The sequence below is a fragment of the Prunus dulcis genome, chromosome 8, assembly GCF_902201215.1.
Source record: "Prunus dulcis chromosome 8, ALMONDv2, whole genome shotgun sequence".
NCBI lineage: Eukaryota > Viridiplantae > Streptophyta > Magnoliopsida > Rosales > Rosaceae > Prunus > Prunus dulcis.
In genome coordinates this window covers 11,599,340-11,620,542 of record NC_047657.1, presented here as the reverse complement: position 1 = coordinate 11,620,542, position 21,203 = coordinate 11,599,340, and the positions used below count along the sequence as shown (strand labels likewise).

At 35.9% G+C, this 21,203-nt stretch overlaps 2 protein-coding genes across 3 annotated transcripts; one reads left to right on the top strand and one right to left on the bottom strand.

Moving 5' to 3' along the window:
- Positions 1-725: 725 nt before the first annotated feature.
- On the bottom strand, positions 726-2,011 carry LOC117638880 (CCG-binding protein 1). Its single transcript, XM_034374038.1, has 3 exons — positions 1,629-2,011; positions 1,368-1,441; positions 726-1,262 (listed from the first exon to the last, which is right to left on the bottom strand). The coding sequence occupies exons 1-3, from the start codon at positions 1,879-1,881 to the stop codon at positions 948-950; spliced, it is 642 nt and encodes a 213-aa protein (XP_034229929.1). The 5' UTR covers positions 1,882-2,011; the 3' UTR covers positions 726-947.
- Positions 2,012-9,279: 7,268 nt separating this feature from the next.
- On the top strand, positions 9,280-19,553 carry LOC117636965. Of its 2 annotated transcripts, none has more exons than XM_034371692.1 (15): positions 9,280-9,718; positions 10,168-10,573; positions 10,670-10,847; positions 10,934-11,073; positions 11,598-12,447; positions 12,620-12,720; positions 13,323-13,467; positions 13,563-13,631; positions 13,735-13,780; positions 14,520-14,959; positions 15,973-16,052; positions 16,870-17,005; positions 17,930-18,104; positions 18,793-18,875; positions 18,968-19,553. In XM_034371692.1, the coding sequence occupies exons 1-15, from the start codon at positions 9,619-9,621 to the stop codon at positions 19,091-19,093; spliced, it is 3,075 nt and encodes a 1,024-aa protein (XP_034227583.1). In that variant the 5' UTR covers positions 9,280-9,618; the 3' UTR covers positions 19,094-19,553. The 2 variants fall into 2 exon arrangements, with proteins under 2 accessions (XP_034227583.1, XP_034227584.1); XM_034371693.1 differs by having other exon boundaries at positions 9,620-9,718; positions 10,263-10,573.
- The last annotated feature ends 1,650 nt before the right edge of the window (positions 19,554-21,203 follow it).

Sequence of the window (21,203 nt, the reverse complement as noted above, 5' to 3'; positions counted from 1 at the left end):
CTTATAACCCCTGTTTCTGTGGCTGCTTACAAGAGTGCAAGTATAATTTTTTCATCAAGAACTTGAAACTTACTAAAGCTTACTGTTTGGTTTGCGGAAAAGATTTGATACGGGCATTCAGAGGGTTATAGCAATTTATGTTGCTACCTTAGCATATTATTAATCACTTCAGAATGGAATATAGTACCATGGTCTCAGACATTAATTAGGTGAACAAAACACTCAGTTTTTTAGTTTTTTATTTGTTATCAAACTTTACTTTCCCAAAACTAAGCCATGGATCTCCTTGGGTGCTCATTATTTTGGGGTTCCTCCCCTGTTTTGGAATAGCTGTGAGGGTTGGCTGTAACTTTGAAAAGGAGAAAACACCAAGGTTTCAATTAAATTATGTAGCATTAAAATATGAAAGCATCACATGTCATTCACAAAATATTCCCAGCTTTCCCAATTTTTTTCCTTATATTTTTCTCTCATTTCCATCTCACAACTTCTGGGGTCTTTGATTTCTGTCTCTATCTTTTTATTTATTTATTAATACCATTTTAAGTATACTGTATACATTTTTTATTTACATGCATGGACAAAAAGTCTAACTTTAGATAAGATGGACTCATATAAAAGAAGAAGATAAGGTTCTCTGGTCATGTTTTGCTAACAAATGAAGATGAGGTTGACATAGCAAGCAGGCACTGAAGTCCTTGAAATCCCACTAAATAACAAGAAACTTGAAAGCAATCTCTTCTGCTTGGAAAATTTTAATTCATTGAACTTCATGAAAAATCATACAGGGATTGAAGTCCTCTACTGAAAAATAAACCTTCAAAGCCTCCCAACAATCAAAACCAAAACATCCCCACATCTATAAACACCATTACACCACATTCCTAAACCAGTAAATCCCAAAGACATATTCACAAATAAAACAAAAAACAAAACTTCGTGTTTGATCAATCTGTTTCATGGTCAGGGGTAGCTGAATACCAAGCAGGGTGCCTCCCCTTGATTCTAAGAAGCCTGGTGAAGGGTGAATCTGGCATTCTTGAACTTTCTTCTTCCTCCAGCTCCTGAGCTGATTTTGGCAACCCATCTGGTATGGGGCAGAGTCTCTGTCCTTCTTTTACCACATCTGACGGCTTTGCTGAATTAAATCCAAGCTTCTTATCCTTTTTTATTGCTGCAATGCCATGTAAGCATCCCACTAATGTCTTTACACCTCCTGCTTGAAGAATCAGCTTCTCCACATCTTGTTTTGGTATCTCCTTCTGTACCCAGCAAGATCATAAAAAATATGTGAATTCCTTGTCTTTAATTTCCTCCATTTTCTCAGCAGCCAAACAATAATTTAACAGGCAAGAAAGTTTTTGTACCTCTAGATCCTTGAGCTCAAAATACGCTCTCCAGCAGCCATAAGACTCGTCTCCTTCGAGCGTTGAACAGTAATCTGAACAAAAATCATATCAACAGAACGAGTTAATACAAAATTCACTGAAACAGCATAAAACCCAAAGAAAGATTCATACGGATAATTAAAAAAATCAAAATCAGATCATGCCTTCAAAAACCACCTCAGATTAACCAATAACAACATTAAAATAAAAAAAAATTGAAATTTAGGAGTGGGTACATACCAGAGAGCTCGTTCTCGCACTTTTCGATCAAGGGCGGGTCTCTAATGGCGCGATCAAGCTTGGACCGGCTAAAAGGCTCGAGCTTTGGAATGTAAGCATGGTTTCTGGACGAGCAACAGATAATGGAAGCGAACTTCGGCGTCGTTGATGACGACGACGGCGAAGATGCTCGTGCAGAAAAAGCTTCTCTGTTGGCTTCGAAGAGCAGAGGAGAAGAAGAAGGGCAAGAACGAAGCATGACTGTTTTTATCATCGTGTCCAAACACACCGCAAAGTTCACTACTTTCTCTAGCTTCGCTTTGCTTCTGGTTTTTTCTTTTCTTCTCTCAGAAACTGGTTTGATTGGATTGGACTGGATTGGGATCGGACATACTATTTTATACCAAAAAGGCCTCGGCCGAGTGGATAAGAATTAAGTCTTGGTTTTTTAAAGATATTTGGGTGGTGTTAATGTGAAGCGGCTGTGACGGGAAACAATGACGGAGAAATCGTGGCCGCTAATCGATGAGATGCGTGGAGGGTTGGGATGTGATCTGACGTGGTAGAGACATGAGGAGGGTGACTTTTTCTGGAGTGTCAATGTGGGACCGGGTCATAGGTTCTCGAATTTGGGATCCGTTAAGCAAAACGAGGCGGTTTGTGTGAATCCGCGGGCGGGAAGAGAAAAGAGAGGGCGCGTGCACTGAGCAGCAGCTCACTGCTTTTTTTTTTTTTTTTCCCTCTGTTCTTTTTCTTTTTAGGGTGACCGTTTTACCCCTGTAGATATTTGCGGAGGCAACGTACTGACAAAAGTTTGATATTTTCTTTTTCGATATCTTATTTTTTATTTTTTGAATATTTTCAAGGTTATTTGGCAGACTAGTTGATGTACAAATGGCCAAAAAATGAAAAGTCATTAGGCCATCATCTGCCGATAGAGTCTAATCCAATGAAAAAAAGACAATGATATGTAAATTAGTTGTCTCATATTCGAACTTTATGATATATCGACAGTGTGTTTGAGAAAATCACTTCTCCTTTCTAACTTTAATAATAATAATAATAATAATAATAATAATTCGGTGTATCATTTGTAATACATGGAAGAAGCAACACTTCAAGTAGCATATTCAGAAATTTGTCTTTGCATAAACGTGATAAGCTCTTAAAAATTGAATATCTTAAATTGTTTAGTGGGGTGCAGCGTTTACCTTAACTTAGGAAATGTTAATTGGAGAGGCATATAGGGGAGTGGATCCGTTGTTCTTAAATTGGTGTCCCTTTCATGTCTCCTCTTTAATTTGTTGACACGTGTCAACTAACATAACAAGGAGTTAACTCCGTTAACTTTTTTATTTGACAATTTTAAAAATTAAAAAAATTAAAAACTGCCCAAATAACCCAACAACCAGCAAGCGTCATCTTCCTTGCAAAACCCAGCGAACGTCGTCTTCCTTGCTAAACCCAACGAGCGTTGTCTTCCTTGCTAAACCCAGCGAGCGTCGTCTTCCTTGCTAAACCCAGCGAGCGTCGTCTTCTCCGCGAGAGTCTTCTCCTCTTCTCTAATTGCAGCAAGCGTCGTCTTCTCCGCTAGAGTCTTCTCCTCTTCTCCAATTGCAGCCAGCGAGCGTCGTCTTCCTTGCAAAACCCAGCCATACCCACTCTTCTCCCTCACAATCTCTGCATCTTCTCCACCATCAACTCTCAAATGCTTTCAAAACCCAATTCTCCTCCCTCTTAATATAGAAATAGATGGTTAATGATTGCACAAATAACACAAACCTCTTCCATGATGGCTTCAAAAAGAAAAGTATCATTGCGCATTTTCGATTCCATAGAGTACTTTAACAGTGTGTAATGACTTCCTAGCTTCTCAAAAACCCATTTACCTCTAAATGAGTCAAAGTCCCCATCAACCTGTTCAAACTTATCTCTTGTTCAAGCTGTTCACACAAGTCTAGGACAACACACGCATGAAGCACCATATAAAGTAAGCCCTTGCATCCTTCTTGCACATTACAGGAAAAGTAAGTTGACTTGTGTATGACTTTTAAGATGATTGGCACTCTCACATCACTCAAGTTAAAGAGTATTATAATGACATATCAGAGAGTGCCTATTTATACAGCTAGAGCTATAGATTGTCCTCTTTATTAACTAATAAGATCCACAAAATGTACATTTACAGATCTGATCCCAAAATTAAAAAAGACTCTTTAAAAAAAGTATGGTCTTAGATTACAGTTAATGGAAAGACTGCTAGTACCTGGAAAGTATGAGTATAGTAGTAAGAGAGGTGGTAGTATTCTTCATGTAAAGTGCTGTTTCAAAAGTGAAGCAATTATCAAGAACACTCCAACTCAGCATGCAATTCTCTACGACCAATAATGTGTGTGGAAACATAATAGTTTTGTTGGTTTTCCAAGGTATTGCAAACATGTTTGAGCTCCTACATTGGAACACTAGAGTCCCTTGGAGGTCTTTATAAGACTTACTCTTGGAAATAGAATAGTTTGTATTGGCTATGCAAGTGGCCCAATTAAGTGGCTTGTGGATATAACCTTCGGCTAAATGCCTAATTAGTTGGGCTAATGGTTAATTAAAATAATTAATTAATCAAAAAATGGGCCTTGGGCCTTGGGGATCTTGGGCTCGGTGATTTAAATTAAAATCGATTAGTTAAATAATTAATTATTTAATTTAAAAATAATATAGCCAGGAGGTTCTACTGTTCTTTTTTTTAAATAAAAAAATTGTCTTTCATAAATAGTATAAACGAGCGTCTATGGTCTTTTACATGTACACACACGTATGTACGTATTTTTCAATAATACATTCGTGTTCTACACACGTCTCACGTTTTTAAAAAAGCAAACATACAATAGTCGTATTGTACTTGTACGTAAGTATTTGTAATGTTTTATACACGTATTGTTTTCAAAATTTTCAGTAAGACGCACAAAATTCGCGTATTATACAAACAATTCTCACATATTATTGAATAAGAATAACATATGTTATAGAAATTTGCTTTATATATATAGATTACATGAAAATATCATATAGTGGAAGATACATATCTACTTTGGATATGTTGAAATTAGCAAATTAATATTTATAAGGGACAAACTAATGCAACTAGGAGGGTCCTTTTTTATTTATTTTTTATTTTGTACTAAAGGGAATAGCCCCTTTTAAACACAACGTATTTAAAAAGTATAGCCAGGCGGCTATACTACGAATTTTTTTAATTAAAAACAGTATAGCCGGGCGGCTATACTTATAGCGAAAAAGGTTCATCCTTTTTTAAAAAAGTACAGCCGCACGGCTATACTCCTCGTTTTTAATTTATTTAAGAAATAAAACTATGTCGACATGTGGCGACAAATAGCTGGGGTTTCCTATTTTTTGTATTAAAAATAGTATAGCCGCACGGCTATACCCATTTTTTAAAAATTCTTTTTAACTGCTCTGTTTTATTCTTTATTAAATAGTATAGCCTTGTCTAATTTCTTTTACAAATAGTATAGCCAAGAGGTTTTGCTGTTTTTTATATATTTAATATATCGTCTTTAATAAATAGTATAGCAAGGAGGACGACATTTGCTGGGTTTTGCAAGGTAGATGACGTTCGCTGGGTTTTGCAAGGTAGATGACGTTCGCTGGGTTTTGCAAGGAAAATGACGCTCTCTGGCTGCTGGGTTATTTGGGCAGTTTTTAATTTTTTTAATTTTTAAAATTGTTAAATAAAAAAGTTAACGGAGTTAACTCCCTGTTATGTTAGTTGACACGTGTTAGCAAATTAGAGAAGGGACATTGAGGGGACACTAATTTGGGGACAGCGGATCCGCCCCCGGCATATAGGGCTCAAGGGACCATGACAATTCCTACTTCTTTTCTAAGAGCTTGGTTGGGACTGCTTATGAAATGGCTAAAAATGTTTTCTAAAAACCAAAAACGCTTCTAATAATGCTTGATAGAAACATTTATAAGCTCTTCTAAGTGCCGGTTTGGCATTGCTTATTTGGGGTGATAAGTGATTTTTAAAAAATTTTAGGAAGCCCAGTCGGTTTGGTAAACTATGAGAAAATCACTTATTACTAAAAATTGCTGTGAGAGAAAGCTATAAGGGAAAGAAGCTAAAGAGGTGCTTTCATTTTCTGATTATGCAAAAATCAATTTTGAAGAGGGGTTGGGTTTAATGATTATGCGGCAATTATTTTCTAATTATGTGGGAATCAATACTAACAACACTTAAAACAAAAAGTTTACCAAACGCTAAACTGATTTCTCTCACAGCTGATTTCTCTCACAGCAAATTTGACAGCGATTATTTTCACAGCACAGTAATGCCAAACTAGCCAAGTCACAAAAACAATTTATGTAGGAATAACTTCCAAGTGCTTTCTTACAAATTTAATATTAAGTTTCTTATTTTAATGGATATTAATAAAGAGTCTATTTTACATTGATCTTCTGAAAATATATTAATGCACCTATTTATTCAATAAATTCATTGGTTGGCTTCTCAATTTGAGACACACCCTTTTGGAAAAGGGGCTCTTTAGCATCTATAGAGTCCCTCTTGCAATCAACTAATTCAATCTCAGTCTCCGCATATCCACTTGTATACAGAGTCTTAGAATAGTCACTCATTATATTATGTGACAGATTCCCTGCATAATATGGTTCAATGTTTCTTGTAATTGTAGTTCTTATTTCGCAAGGGGAAGTGTAGTTGTATTTTGGGAGGCGAGTGCCAATAACCATATAAGCACCTGTGTGGGACATAATTCTTCTTAAGGTTATAGTCAAACATTTACCTTGACTCAATTAAGGTTCTTTTAAAACCCATGTATCAATTTCATAAAATCTTGTTTTGTTTGAAGAAAATGTATTAGTTATAGTATTTAAACCTGTGTTTTTCCAACATGCTTTTCCAAGAAACATGTGAATTTTTCATACAAACTTTGATGTTCTTCTAATAAAAATGCTTATAAAAAACACACTTATAAGCATAAGTGTCTAATTCTTTCAAATTCAGATCGACATGCCCACACATAACCACACCCCCTATGTCAATGTTTTTGCCAATGAGGTGTTTCCTGTGGCATATTTTTCTTTGGCTCCACCTCTAGGAACTACTTATACTGTATAATGTCAAAGTAGCATTTCTATGCTACATTATGGATTTTGGCACTTAGTCAAAATAGCATATACAATATAATAATCATATGGGAATTCTAATTTTTTTTTTTTTTTTTTAGGCAAGGGGAATTCGAATTCGAGTGCTGAGTGGGGAGCATATCCGCTCTAGCCAACTTGGCTAATTCCATATATGCGTAATTCTAATTATAACACAAGAGCAATTGTGTTGCAGTGAGATTACTACTTGTTGATGCTAAAAAATGGACGGCCAAGATTGAGTCTAACTTAGAGATGAGGTGTGATGGATGATGGGTGAAAATGAGGACCTTCAACATGTGTGTGAAAATTTGGACAAGCGATAAATATACAGAAGACAAGATATACATGGTTCATCCTTAATGAATGAGCTATGTCCACGGAGAAGTATATTCTCATTTTTATAATAATGTGTATTTATATTTGTACAAGGGGTTGGCCCCAAATATAAAGGGAAAAAGGAATAAGCCCATGACTAAAGATCAAACCCAATTTAGAGCATCTCCAGGAGAGTCTCCAAATTTTAGCCAAATTTTAGCTAAAATAGCTAGAAAACTATTATAGTAAACTATTTAAAAGGTGTTTCCTCCAGCAATGCTCTCTATTTTGGCTAATCTGAAATATTTTATTATTATTTTCTCTTTCTCTTTCTCCCTCTTTCTCTTTCAAATCAAATATATTTTTTTTAAAAGTAGAAACTCAACCCCACCAACCTCCCAAATGTCTCTATCTCTCTCTCCCTTTTTCTCTCTCCTCCTAGCCAAATTCTCTCTTCTCCTCTCTACATGTAGAGAGCCAAAAGTTGGTTCTCCAAAATAAAGAGCCAAGTAGGGAGTCTGCTGGAGGAGGATTTTCCTTTTTTTTTTAGCCAAAGTAACTACGGATGAGAGGATATAGAGTCTGTTGGAGATGCTATTGGGATCCCTTCCTAAGTGGAGAGTGGTCTCATTTTCTAGGTAAAAGGGAGTCTCCACATCTTGTAATATTTCAAGGTGGGACTCTTTGTACTTCTTAGAGTTGTTTCTAGTTGCTTGCTTAGATGTACAAACACTCCTAATAAGTATATACATGAAGTCGCAATGCTTGCAACTAAACTTAGAAAAAATTTATAAGGAAAAACAAGAGTTTCCACCTTTCCCACATGATATACGTTTTATGAAGTTATAACACTATTTTAGGACCCATGTAGAGCTCACCATACCTTTGAAAATTAAAATTTAGTATAATAATGGACCAGAGCCATGTAATGTAAGACTTGGACAACGTGTGTCTTGGACTAGGCCCGGCCCAACCGATCCAATTTCAATTTTACCTAGCTCAGGCCTTCTTCAACCCATGAGGGACTAAACCCAAATTTTCCCCTTTCAAAAAGTAACTATTTGGGTTTTGCCCGGACTCAAATCGTTTTTTCTCACAACCCTTCGGACTCAAATTTTAAGTCCACAACTTTATTAAATTGTTTAAGAATGGTTTAAGTCTATTTTTTTTAATTTTATGGATAACTTTTCTTCATTCAATCTTTTTAAATAACTTCATAATTAAATTTTTTGAACAATTTGACCTAAAAAAATTGAAATTCCACAAATATAATTTAACCTAGATTAATTTAAAATATTGTTTTGACCATTGGATTTAAGTTTCAGCCGTTGGATTTTTTTTTTTTACCATTAAAATAATTTAGATTTAATCTAAATCATTTATTTAAGTTACATTTAGAATATAAATAATAAAAAAATATAAAAAAACCAAACAGCAACAGTAGCTTGATAAGTGGCGGGACAAGCAGACAAACTTGAACAGCACAGTAGGTCAGCTGGGGCCCATGTCAAATTCTGTGCACATGGAGCTGTTTTAGGTGTAGTGGGCTCCATTGAATAGTGTTGGGTCCAGACAATACTTGGACTCATATTTGGGTCCAAATTTGAATTTTCTCAAATTTTGAGTTTCATTTTCTTGGGTTGGGAGAGAATTTGGGCAATATTTTGAGTTTAAGTCCTTGTGGAGATGGCCTCAAAGCGTAATAGAATCAAAACCCATGTGAGCATTATTTATTAACTAACATAAACATGCCAAGATGTTAAGCTCCAAACAATTTATGGCAAGCTCCAAACGTACTTTTTTTCTTTAGTGGTCATCAACAAAACTGTAATTTAATTTAAAACTTTTCCCACGTGGCCAATTTCATTAAACAAAACAAAACAATTTGGAAAATAATTATTGCTTAAACCCACATCAAAATGCACGAAAGGGCCCCACACTTGATTTAATCCACCTTCTCATCAATGTTTTCTATTATGGCAATAGCGTGGAGAGAGCACAGCGAAGCCAAACCGGTCCAACCGGTCCGACCGGTCGGACACCCAGACTTTACAAGGATACGCTTAACCGGGTTAACCGTTAACGAACTACCGCTCTCTCTCTCCTGTATCTGATTCTTCTTCCGTTTCCTCCGTACACAACAGCTCACAGTATAATACATATTTTGTAAAAAAAGAAAATAAATAGAGAAAAAAGAAGAAGAAATTAATCAAGTAATAAAAGAAAGAGAAGGTGAAACAAAATCAAAGACCCAAACAAATTCCAGATTAGTCTTCGTCGTCTTCTTCTTCTTCTCCTTCTCTGTTACTCCGTGAAGCAATTTCTGCGAGCTCGGGAACCAGACAGAACCCTTTGGCAAGGGAAGGGTCCACGGTTGATCTTGCTTGGTGTTGAAGCTTTGAAGTTTCCAACTTTCAAAGATTTGACTCGGATTGCGGAATTTTATTGGGTTGGAGTTCGTTTTGCTTTTAGCGAATTGGAGTGGGATTCTAGGGTTTCGGGGAACAAGATGAAGCCCATGCAGACCATACAAGATCTGATCGAGGAGATTAAGCTCCGAGTGGTTTGGTGGGCCTTGTTTGTCTTCTGCGTTACCTACTTCCTGTCCCGTAAGTGCTCCAATCTGATGCAAATTGGATTTTTTGTTCTTTTTTTGTTTCTGTTTTGTTACAAATTTGCTGTAGTTCATGAAATTATTGCTTTTCTTGGGGGTGTTGACGATTTCTGATTGTATCTAAGTTGCTTTTTATTCCAAGAATTAAGAATCAGTAGCTAACTCATAACTCTGTGTTTAGCTTCCGAGAAACTGGTCGAAAATAATCAAGTGAAAATACAATGTTGGATTTTACTTATTATCTGTGATTTCTTCATCTTATGCATATTATACTCAGCTAAAGCCATGACATAGTTTCAAGTTTCTAAAATATCTGTAAACAAGTGCAGGTTAGAATTATGGTAGTCTGTGTTGTGAAAATTGGTTGGTTCTCTTGAAAATGTGGTCTTTTTCACTCTTTAAAGAGTTTTTTTCCTGACTCCAATTCTTTGTCATTCCTCACAGATTCGAGTAAATCAATGTGGATGAATATACCAATATCAATTTTGTTGGTTTCCGCATTACGTTTTCTATTAAATAATGTGGAATTCCATTGGAAGGTTCAAAGACCTGTTCGACCGCAGTCATATTTGTCTCATTTGGAGAAGAAACAGTTGTCGGTCAATGATCCACGCCTTTCTACCGGGCCTCCACCACCAAGGTGGAAGAGGAAAATTGGTTCTCCAATCGTAGAGGATGCGATGAGTGATTTCATTGACAAAATTTTAAAGGATTTCGTGATTGATTTATGGTATTCAGATATAACACCAGACAAGGAGGCTCCAGAGCAAATACGAGTGATAATCATGGATGCTCTTGGTGAAGTATCAGGAAGAGTTAAAGAGATAAACCTTGTTGACTTGCTGACAAGGTATCCTTCTGTTTCTCGTGGAAGTGAATCATTTGCAAGTTGTTAAAACACTTTTATCGTTAAAGAAACATAATTAATGGCTTTCGTATGTTTCAGGGATATAATTGATTTAATAGGGGATCATATGGAGCTTTTCAGAAAAAACCAAGCTGCTATAGGTGTTGATGTTATGAAAACTTTGTCTTCAGAGGAGAGAGATGATAGGTTAAAACATCATCTCATGGCTTCAAAGGAGCTCCATCCTGCATTGATATCACCTGAGAGTGAGTACAAGGTGTGAGTGGAGTGTTCTTACAGAAATAAGTTTTGTTTTTAGATTTTTTCTCTTGGATTTAGGATGATGCTCTTTATCTTCCATAGGTTCTTCAGCGGCTGATGGGTGGAGTGTTAGCTGTGGTTTTAAGGCCGCGAGAAGCTCAATGTCCAGTGGTGCGATCTATTGCCAGAGAACTTCTTACAAGCTTGGTAATCCAACCTGTTCTGAATTTCGCAAGCCCTGGGTATGTTATTGAATAGTTTAATTTGATATTACCTTATTTATTTTTCTTTTTCAGTTTTTAGTTTAGTTTATGTTTTTTTGCTGTCTATAGGGTGTTAAATTCTCCTAAAAGGTATTACCATTTAGTTTAGTTTTTTTCTGTCTTGAGGGTGCTAAATTCTCCTGAAAGGTATTGTCATGTAAAACTGTTCAGAAGCATCAAACTGTCATTTACTATCTATATTCTATAGAAAGCACCTGATGGCCTGGGCTAAACCTTTATTTATTTATTTTTTTCCAGATTTGTAAACATATATTACAGAACTGTGGTTGAAATCTTGTATTGGATTATTGTTATTTTATCATGATCTATTTAAGCCATGATTTAGAGCTTAGGAGCATCTGATCATATAAGTGGGCTGTTATAACAGCATAATAATGATATGTGCCTCCAATTTAATAACATAAATGGTACATATTTTTACACGCCTTTCCTATCGCTTACACAAATTTAGCCATTTTAACTTACAATTTTCCTTTATTCAGGTATATCAACGAATTGATTGAATACATTTTGCTAGCCATTAAAGATGAAATCACTAAAGTGGTAGCGGGTGACCAGTCAACTGCAGGGGGTGTACCTGATCATGGTTCTCCATTGAACAAATATGCAACCTTTAATCAAAGAACTGATATGATATTGTCTAAAGTTGACAATCAGAGAGAAAAATCCTCAGATTATAACCCATTCCAGGAAGATCCTTTGCAGCCACAGCCTGCTGATTGGGCAAGAATTTTGGAGGCTGTGACACAGAGAAGGACTGAAGTTCTTACTCCTGAAAATCTTGAAAACATGTGGACGAAAGGGAGAAATTACAAAAGAAAAGAGCACAAGAAAAAGATAAGAGCAACTCAGGAACATACACCTGTGAGTTCTGGAGTAGATAGTGCTGTACCTGCTAGAAAGCTGGGGAACGAAATGGTAGCTGACAGGCATGAAATTTCTACAGGAATAGAGGATAAATCTATTGTGAAGCTAACACGTGAGACAAGCTTAGATTCTCAATTGAGTGATGGGACCAAAAAAGAGATGCAGTTCTCTTTGGATCCCAGCAAAAAATCATATGCTGAGGGTGGGAATCTTGTTGATGAATTGGAGGACATTGGAAGCCTTGCTGCTGATGGAAATAAAAGTAGGCTTAAAAGATCAAATAGCACTTCTGCTTTAAAAATCCAACCAGACACAAAAAGGGCATTCACAGAAGGTGGAGGGTCTATCATATCAGAGTTCTATAGCCCTGAGTTTGGGAGGCGCAGAGAAGAGCATATTGGTAAGAGTGCCTCAGATATGGTAGCCCATTGTGTGGGACAACAAGTTCCCAAGCTCAGATGCCGGGTAACCATTTTTTCTGTGAAATTTGATGGTCTAGTAGATATCATAAATTTTGAAGATATAAATTTGATGCTCTAGCAGATATAAATTTTGGCAATGGTCTAGCAGATATTGTAAGTATTGAAGATGTAAACAATTTCTGCTTCTTGACTCTTTGTCCAATATGTCTATACAGGTTATGGGCGCATACTTTGAGAAACTTGGGTCAAAATCTTTTGCAGTTTATTCAATTGCAGTTACAGATTCAGAAAACAGAACTTGGTTTGTGAAAAGAAGGTTTCATTCTCATCTATATCATCACACCAAGATTACTCCTTTCTTTTTTTCAATTTTCATTTTATTGCACATGCACATGCCCACACACACACACACTCTCTCTCTCTCTCTCTCTCTCTCTCTCTCTCTCTTATAAAAATAATAAAAAATAAAATTACAGACACATACGACATATACAGAATCCACCTCTGATGCAGATGTCCTAATTTAAAGAAAAGGTTAGAACTACTTTGTTGGGGCCCACCTTGAAGTGTAATCCCATGATCCAAACCATCCACTTTTTAGGTTTTGCAAAAATTGAGCTAAATGGAAATCGTTTAGCCCTTTGATTATCGTCATCATGATAATTTCTATATTTACCAGAAATACTTGACGAAAATTAGATGACTAAACAGATTCAGATTTTGTTAAGTTATTCTTGCTGGGTGGTCCCACTATGTGGACCTTGTTTTTCTTAAAATGAAGGCGTGCTTATCAGAGAAAATATGTGTGTGTATAAATATGTGTGTGTGTGTGTGTGTGTTTGTTCTTACATATGTTCAGAAAGTTCTTGAAGTCTATTTCAGCATTACTCCATATATGAATTTTTGTTCTACCTGCAGATATAGGAATTTTGAGCGATTACATCGCCATCTTAAAGAAATTCCAAATTACACTTTACATTTGCCACCCAAAAGAATATTTTCGTCAAGCACAGAGGACGCTTTTGTTCATCAGCGATGTATTCAGCTGGACAAATATCTGCAGGTATGATGCAGGTTCTTCAATGTGTTTCTAACCCCACCTCCTCATTCTCTACTTTCTTCTCTCCTTGTTGCTTTACTCATGCTGTATTTTCTCAGGATCTCTTGTCAATAGCTAACGTTGCTGAACAGCATGAAGTGTGGGATTTTTTAAGTGGTTCCTCAAAGGTATTCATCGTCTTGACCTTAGTTTTAGAATCTTAGATATATATGTCTCTCTCTCACTCTTTTTTTCTAAACAGTATTTTTTTTTTTTTTTTTTGGGTTTTAGAATTATGCTTTTGGAAAATCTCCATCAGTGATGAGAACTCTTGCAGGTATGTGGTTATTCTCGGTGGTTTTTCGCATATTTTCTGTTCATATTTTTGGTTGTCCATGTTTACATTCAGAAATTAGTGTCCATGTTTGAAGAACACAAGTGATGTAATGGAACTGAAGGATATGTCTTCAGAGCCTTGTTTGACCAGATTAAGGGGTCCTTTATCTATTTTATCCCTCGTAATTTTTTGGTCCTTTAGATTTTTCAATATTTTACAGATTAGCACCCCCTTGAAAATCTTTTAGAATAGTTTCTTTCCTTATAAAAAATTAATTTAGAAGTATTCGTCTTGCTCAAAAGGAGTTGTTCTGCTGCCTGCAGCAAATATTTTTCAGGGGCTCAGAACAGTTTTTGATTCATAAATTATGGACCATGAAACCTTTCATTTTAGTATAGTCACTAAAAGGCAATTGTTCTTGCCTCTTAGTATTATCTTTAGTGAGCATGGGCTTTTCTCTTTTATTTACTTTATACAGAATACAGTTAATAACTAAAATGTAATTATCCATCGCCAAAGTAATTCTCAGAAAGCCATATATGTTAGAGAACCTTTTTTTTTTTTTTTTTCCTTCTCCATAATTGCCCTTGGTCTTAAATCCTAGTATCTTCATTTTTAGTTTTATCTTGATCTGGCTGCTTCCTTTAATGTTGTGGCAATTTCTCATATTTGCTTATTGCTTTTCAAGATTCGGTTAGTCAAGGTTTTCATGGTCATTCTTTTTATTTGATTGAAGCAGTCAATGTGGATGATGCTGTGGATGATATTGTACGCCAGTTCAAAGGGGTTTCAGATGGCTTAATGCGTAAAGTTGTTGGTTCTCCCACATCTGAGGCCTCATCTTCAATTTCTGCATGGAACTTGTCCACAAATGCAGATGAGACAGGCGTACGTGCTATTAGGCAAAATACAGTGGAAACAACAAATAGCTTTTCTGATAATGAGGATGGTGATAAAGATAAAAGTTGTGACCCTGAGGAAGCAGGATCTGGTGCACAAGGAAATGGGTGGCATTCAGATAATGAATTGAACTCCAAGGGTTATCCATGTAGGGTTATACATACAAGGAGCTTAGGTTCGGAGAAGAAAGATGATTTAGCTGGGGAGGGTGGCTTTCCTGCAGCAAATTTTACAGCAACCTCCAGAAATTTGGAGGATCCAGTTGGAATGCCACCTGAGGTATTATTGTTCACTGTCATGATACTTAGTATCCTAAATTAGTTGATTATGGTAAACAAATTCATGTTGATTTTTGGCATGTGAGCCACTAGACTGCTAACTAGTGTTTGATAGGGCTGACTGGTAGAAAAGAATTCATGTTAACCACCTTGAAGTATTTTGAGAAAAGGACTTCTGTAGTTGACTCAATTTCTTAGGAAAAAGGCTTGGGTAAGATGTGAGAGGAGTAGCTTCATGTTGGACCTTTTTGACCATTTTCACCAATATCTTATGTGGTATCCCGTTTCCGAGTACTTGCCTATTTCCATCATTACCTGAAGTCTCTTTCGCGGCATGTTCCCTTTTCTTCACACAACTAAACTATAGTTTTAGGTATTTCATATGACCATCAATTACTTAATAGGTTAATACTGTTATCTATTTTTTACTTTCTTAATTTTCTGCCAGTGTAGCATGATGATATTCTCTATGCCCATTTTGGATCCTCCTGTTTCCAGCGTAATGCAATCTCTATCTTTGGTTATAAACTATAGGTCTTGGATTTTGTATACAAGATGCCATTTTATTTTCAATTTAAAATTTACTACCAGGTTTTCAAATTTTGTATACAAGATGCCATTCCAGTTTTTCACTGCTGGACCAGAGTAAAAATCTCGATCACCAAGAGATTCTGAAAGTTTCCAACCTTGATATATGTTGAAGCATACTCAACACTAGAAACGAAGGAGGTGGTGCCCATTGAAACAGTACATTGCTGAACTTAGAAATGTGATTCAGGAGGTTTATATAGACGTGTAAATTATAAGAAAATAGTATCCTGACTTGTGAAAGGTTGCCATTAAAGTAATTGTGAATTGCATGTATAAGTTTTAGATTTTTCAGTGAACTTGGTTCTTTCATAGGTTTATCTGAAGATCACCATTCCAATCAACATTTTTAAATAAATACCACAGTGCTTCATAGGACATGTTGGTTGTGTCTAATATGGATGTTTACAACTTGGTTTCTTTCAGTGGACTCCACCCAATGTTAGCGTACCTTTGTTGAATCTAGTGGACAAGGTATTTCAGCTTAAGAGAAGGGGCTGGCTGAGGTGAGCTGTTCATGCCTTAACTTAGATGTATTTTTGTTTATAGTGATTGCTAGGAAATCCTGGTTTCTTTTTAGTAGTTCAAGGAAATTATGGTTGTGTGTCCTGATGATGTATGATGATGTAATCTGTAGTCATTATTTTGGTGTATATTAGAGACCAGATCTTTAATTTGTTATCTTTTTATTATGCCCGAGTGTACCTGAGGTATGTCTTCAGCTCTAATAAGTTGATCTTGGATAAAAGCATTTGGACCACACATGATAAACCAGTATCCAGTTTTGTTTTCATTTAATAAAGTAGGCGAAGTACAACAGCGTTGTCCAGAAGTGGGCAAGCAGTCCACCATTCAAAAAGTAAAAAACTCTTACCTCCACCCTGTTTTCTTGAAAACGTTGAAAGGAAACATCATATGCCATCATGGCAAAGTTTTATAGATTGGTTATTCTCTGTGCCATTTCTCTTTGTTGTGCTTTTCTTTCTTTCGGTTGCTCATCTCTTCCTTTTTTCCACAATTGATTTGAAATTGATCTCCCATGGTTCTGCTTTAATTTTAGTGATAAATAATTCTTTTTTCTTTCTATTTTATGTGGTCAATAACTTACGAGTTTCAGAATTGTTGTCATTTTGTTCTCCCCTTTTTGTATGAGCAACTGTCTATGGCTTATAAGACTTCTTTTCTTAATTCCTTTTAGTCTGCAGACCATGTCCCACGTACTGGTTGAATTGTATAAAGCATGATGTCATGCACTAGTGCTGTAACGTGTGTAATTACAGTAAATGATTGGTCTTTCACACGTGCTTATTTTTGTTCATGCAGAAGACAGGTCTTTTGGATATCAAAACAAATATTACAGTTAATGATGGAGGATGCTATTGATGACTGGCTCTTGACGCAGATTCATTGGCTTCGGAGGGAGGATACTATTGCTTCGGGAATTCGGTGGCTTAAAGATGTAAGTACTGAACCAATTATAAACATCTTCATTTTACTGAAATAGTATTTTATACCAACTTAGTGATGTAAGCCATAAATGCAATTAGAAGAATTCAGTCCAAGCTTAGATGAATACTGCAGAAGAATAGTTATATGAATAAATATTTGTGCATATTAGTCCACCACATAAATTATGTAAATGGAGTCACCTTTGCCTGCACTTTCCTCGGTAGATTTCTGAAATGGAAAGGGATTAGGTCTATTGTCAAGGAGTATATCCCTCCCCCTTAGTGTCTTTCCACTTCCGGCATTCAGGAGCAAACACTTCGCCTAATTCTTTTGAATCCCGGCCCCCGCTAACCAATTACGTTACGACCACTGAACAAACTTGGTTGACGAACATGGTTTATGCGCAAACTCTGCAGGCTTAGTCATTGTGCATACTTTTGCCCTCAAAATGTTCTACTGGTTATATACATATTGCAATTGCAATGTTGGCCTGACTCAAGCTTAAGTTCAGAACGTAGAAGAAAATATATCTACATTAAGATGTCATGCAAAACGACCTTGCTCAAGGGTTCAACCACAAAACCTTGTATCCACCTCATAAATGTTTGTGTTGAGCAGTGAAAAACAGAACTCCTGTTGCAAGTTCTTTTTTGTCTTTAATTTATTGTCTGCACAAAATCATATAGAGGTTCTATTATTGTTATATTTTTTCTTTTGAACTGCTTCTCTTGAAGCTGGTAAAAGTTTTGGTTACATTTGAAGGGAGCGACTTCATGTATTCCTGTTTGTTGAATTTTGATTGTCTCAACTCTCAATTCTTAATCATCATAATAAATTTGGTATGTGCTTCCAAAATTTCTTTCTAAGGTAAAATTGTTCTCGCAGTTGTCATATGCAAATATTTTTGCCTTCTAATCATATGTATTTCTTTTAGGTTCTGTGGCCCAATGGCACATTCTTCCTTAGACTCGGAAATGCTCAAGACGGTAATGAAAACCCTTTTCAAAATATAAGTCAATTGGGTGGCAGTAAGGCTGATAAACCGGGGTCTTTTGAGCAGCAGCTTGAGGCTGCTCGTAGAGCTAGTGATATCAAAAAAATGCTCTTTGGTGAGTGATTAATATTATCTGTTTTTTGGTTGTAGATAATTTTGGTGGCTGTATTAGTCTTCATAGTAATGGTTCTGCTGCCTTGTTTTTCATTAACCAGTGAAATCTGTTTTCCAGAAGTTATGATTGCACTTTTTAGGTTCAAGTACTCTTCTCTGTTGTTTCTCCAAATTTTCTTGGACTATAATTATTTATTTCTTTTGGGTTTCTGATAAATGCTTATATTGAATACCTAGGATTGTAGCAAGGGCCTCTGATAATGTGTTGAATTCTGAGAGTTCGACTATTTTAACGTAGGAAAAATGGCTAAATCACTTTTCATGTGAAACTTACAATCTTATGAAGACAAAGATACCAAAGAACTGGAATATTAATTCTACAGTTATGTGAGTCTAGAACTATATTTCGTGAAAAATACACTCTTTCAGTCGTCACAGCCTCTTGTTCAGGAGAGGTGAAACAAAGTTTCCGGCACCAGAATTCTGTGACAACTCATGAATCTTCTGCCACTTTCTTGTTATATACGTACATACATTCATTTTTCTGGCTTGATTCATGTGTATATACATATGTTATAAAGTATTCCATTATTGTTAAGAGTCGTGTGAAGACTAGAACTACTTGTGTCATTGTCTAATTGCTCTGACTACTACATGAAAAGAAACAAACTGATCCACAATTGTGACAGATGGAACTCCAACTGCCTTAGTCAGCTTAATCGGGCATAAGCAGTACAGACGTTGTGCAAGAGACATTTATTATTTCACTCAGGTTAGTCTCTCATCCTCTTGCATTGTCTGCTGAAATTCAGTTTGTTAGGTTTCAAACCGCATATGGTGATTGTGGATTATTATGAACTGCAGTCTACTATCTGCGTGAAGCAACTTGCATATGCCATACTTGAATTGTCGCTCGTTTCAATTTTTCCTGAGCTGCAAGATCTTGTTCTTGATGTTCATCAGACAATGGGTGTTAATGAAACTGTTTAGCGAAGATCTTATGTCCTTCCTTCCGCTTGATTGTTGCTGTTTATCTTCTCAATGATCACAAAGCTCAAATACCAAGGTACCTTCCAAGATAGGAAAGACTCAAGAGCACATGATCCAATTCTCTCGGCATTGCCTGTGGTATTCATTATGTAGGTAAACAGAAAGTCATGAAGTTGAAGTTTACAAAATTCTTTTGAGAATGTGAGAAATGGTCCTGTTTTACGCTGTCTCTCGCGTTTCAAGTGTACAAAAATGTAGATGTAGGGTGTGTACAGGCGTCATCTTCTTTTTGTATAGCTTCTGCGTGGTGAAGTCGATACCCTTTTGTGGGGGTTTTTATACTGTTGCATACTCAAGAAATATGATCCGTAATGGTGCATTCATCATTATGTAATGCAACAGTGAGAAATGAGCCTATTTTGGTTTTAGTTATAAAGCAATTCAATTTTTCAAAGATGAATATGTTTGTTTTTGCTTCTGATTTCTTGAGATTTACATAAACTCGTCAATCCAATGGTTAAAAATGCATTTGTATTTGTATTGGATACAAGTTTGCGTAAGTCCTAAATTTGTGAAGAATTTGTGAAGACAATGAGAAGAGCCCTTCAAAGATCGTTATTCTGTTAGCTTAGACCAATTTGAAGTGTTATCCATGTTAACACAATCTCTTTTTGAAGCGATCGGTATTTGTATTTGAGCAAGAGCTTTCAATTTATTTCCACACAAAAAAAGATTGTTTTATGGATGATTTTTTCTCTTTTCCAATAGTTATATAAAGTCCTGATCTCTTGGACTATAGAGGTCCAAGAGATTTGTGGTCACTCATCGTTAGATGTAAATTCAAAGCTTCACTCACTTTTGCACTCCTTTTAAAAAACTTTTTTGAACCATGAGATTAATATTCAACCACAATATCTTGGACTCCTGTGATCCAAAAGATCAGGACTGTAATTATATAAGAATTTTCAATGATTTTAATATGTTCTAAGAACTCTTTACCGGATAAGTGTCATGAGCAAGCCAAAAAAATCGCAAGCATTGCCCTCGAAGTCGAGGAGCTATAATTTGGATGGTAGGTTGCGTCCTAAAATACTCAAATAAAAATTTCTTTGGCAAAATTGACATGGATAATGAGATTTATTTGAAAAATCGTAAATCCCTCTATAATGCCAAGCTCTTTCAAAAGAAAGTGCATCAAGTCTTAACCCAATTATGTGACAAAGTTGTTCGTGGATCGCTGCATGCTCATGGGCAGCTAAAAGTATCAGAAAAAAGGACGGTTCATGGTGCAGTTGAATGCACTGGGGATCTTTTTGATGTAGATTGCAAGAATTGTATCTGTGGGAGCAAATATTTTTGTCTTCAATCACAGCACGCCACGTGAAAAAGAAGATTATCTATTTAATCAATTAATTAAACTAGTTTATCAGGCTAATTAATTAATTGGGATAAATATCTTAATTAATATAATATTATCTTTATTTAAAAAGATAATATCATTAATTCAGATATTATCCTAATAAAGAGAAGATAATATCATTTAATTCAGATATCTTCTTAAAAAGAGATAATATCATTAATTCAGATATTATCAAGTCCGACTCGATCCTTACGAACTTGGGTAGAGAATAAACTCAACATATTCTCTACGAAACCCTTGCCCCGAGGCTCCTATAAATAGACGACCTCATTCATCATTCAAGGTACATGGCCTTGGGCCAACACCTCCAGGTGTGGTCTATTTTTTTTTACAGGAAAAGAGGAAGAGAGAGAAGGAATGTCAAAGGTTGAGAGATCTAGAAGCGAATATTCTCCCGTTAGATTATTTGCGCAAACAGTATCAATGCTGCCATAAGAGAACTTCTAGATTATAGTTCTAAGATGGAAAGTGGACGTGCTACTTGGAGTTGTTATATCAGATATGAACTTTACCACTTTTACAAGTACGCACTTGTTTAACATAACAAATTCTATGAGGATGTCGTTCCTAAACTCATTTTAGCAGATGAAAACAAATAACTACCATTCTAGTGTTTGAAAATACTCGTAACAATAATATGAAAGTACTACTTATTCTCATTCTCATGTTTGATTGTTCAATATTAAAAAT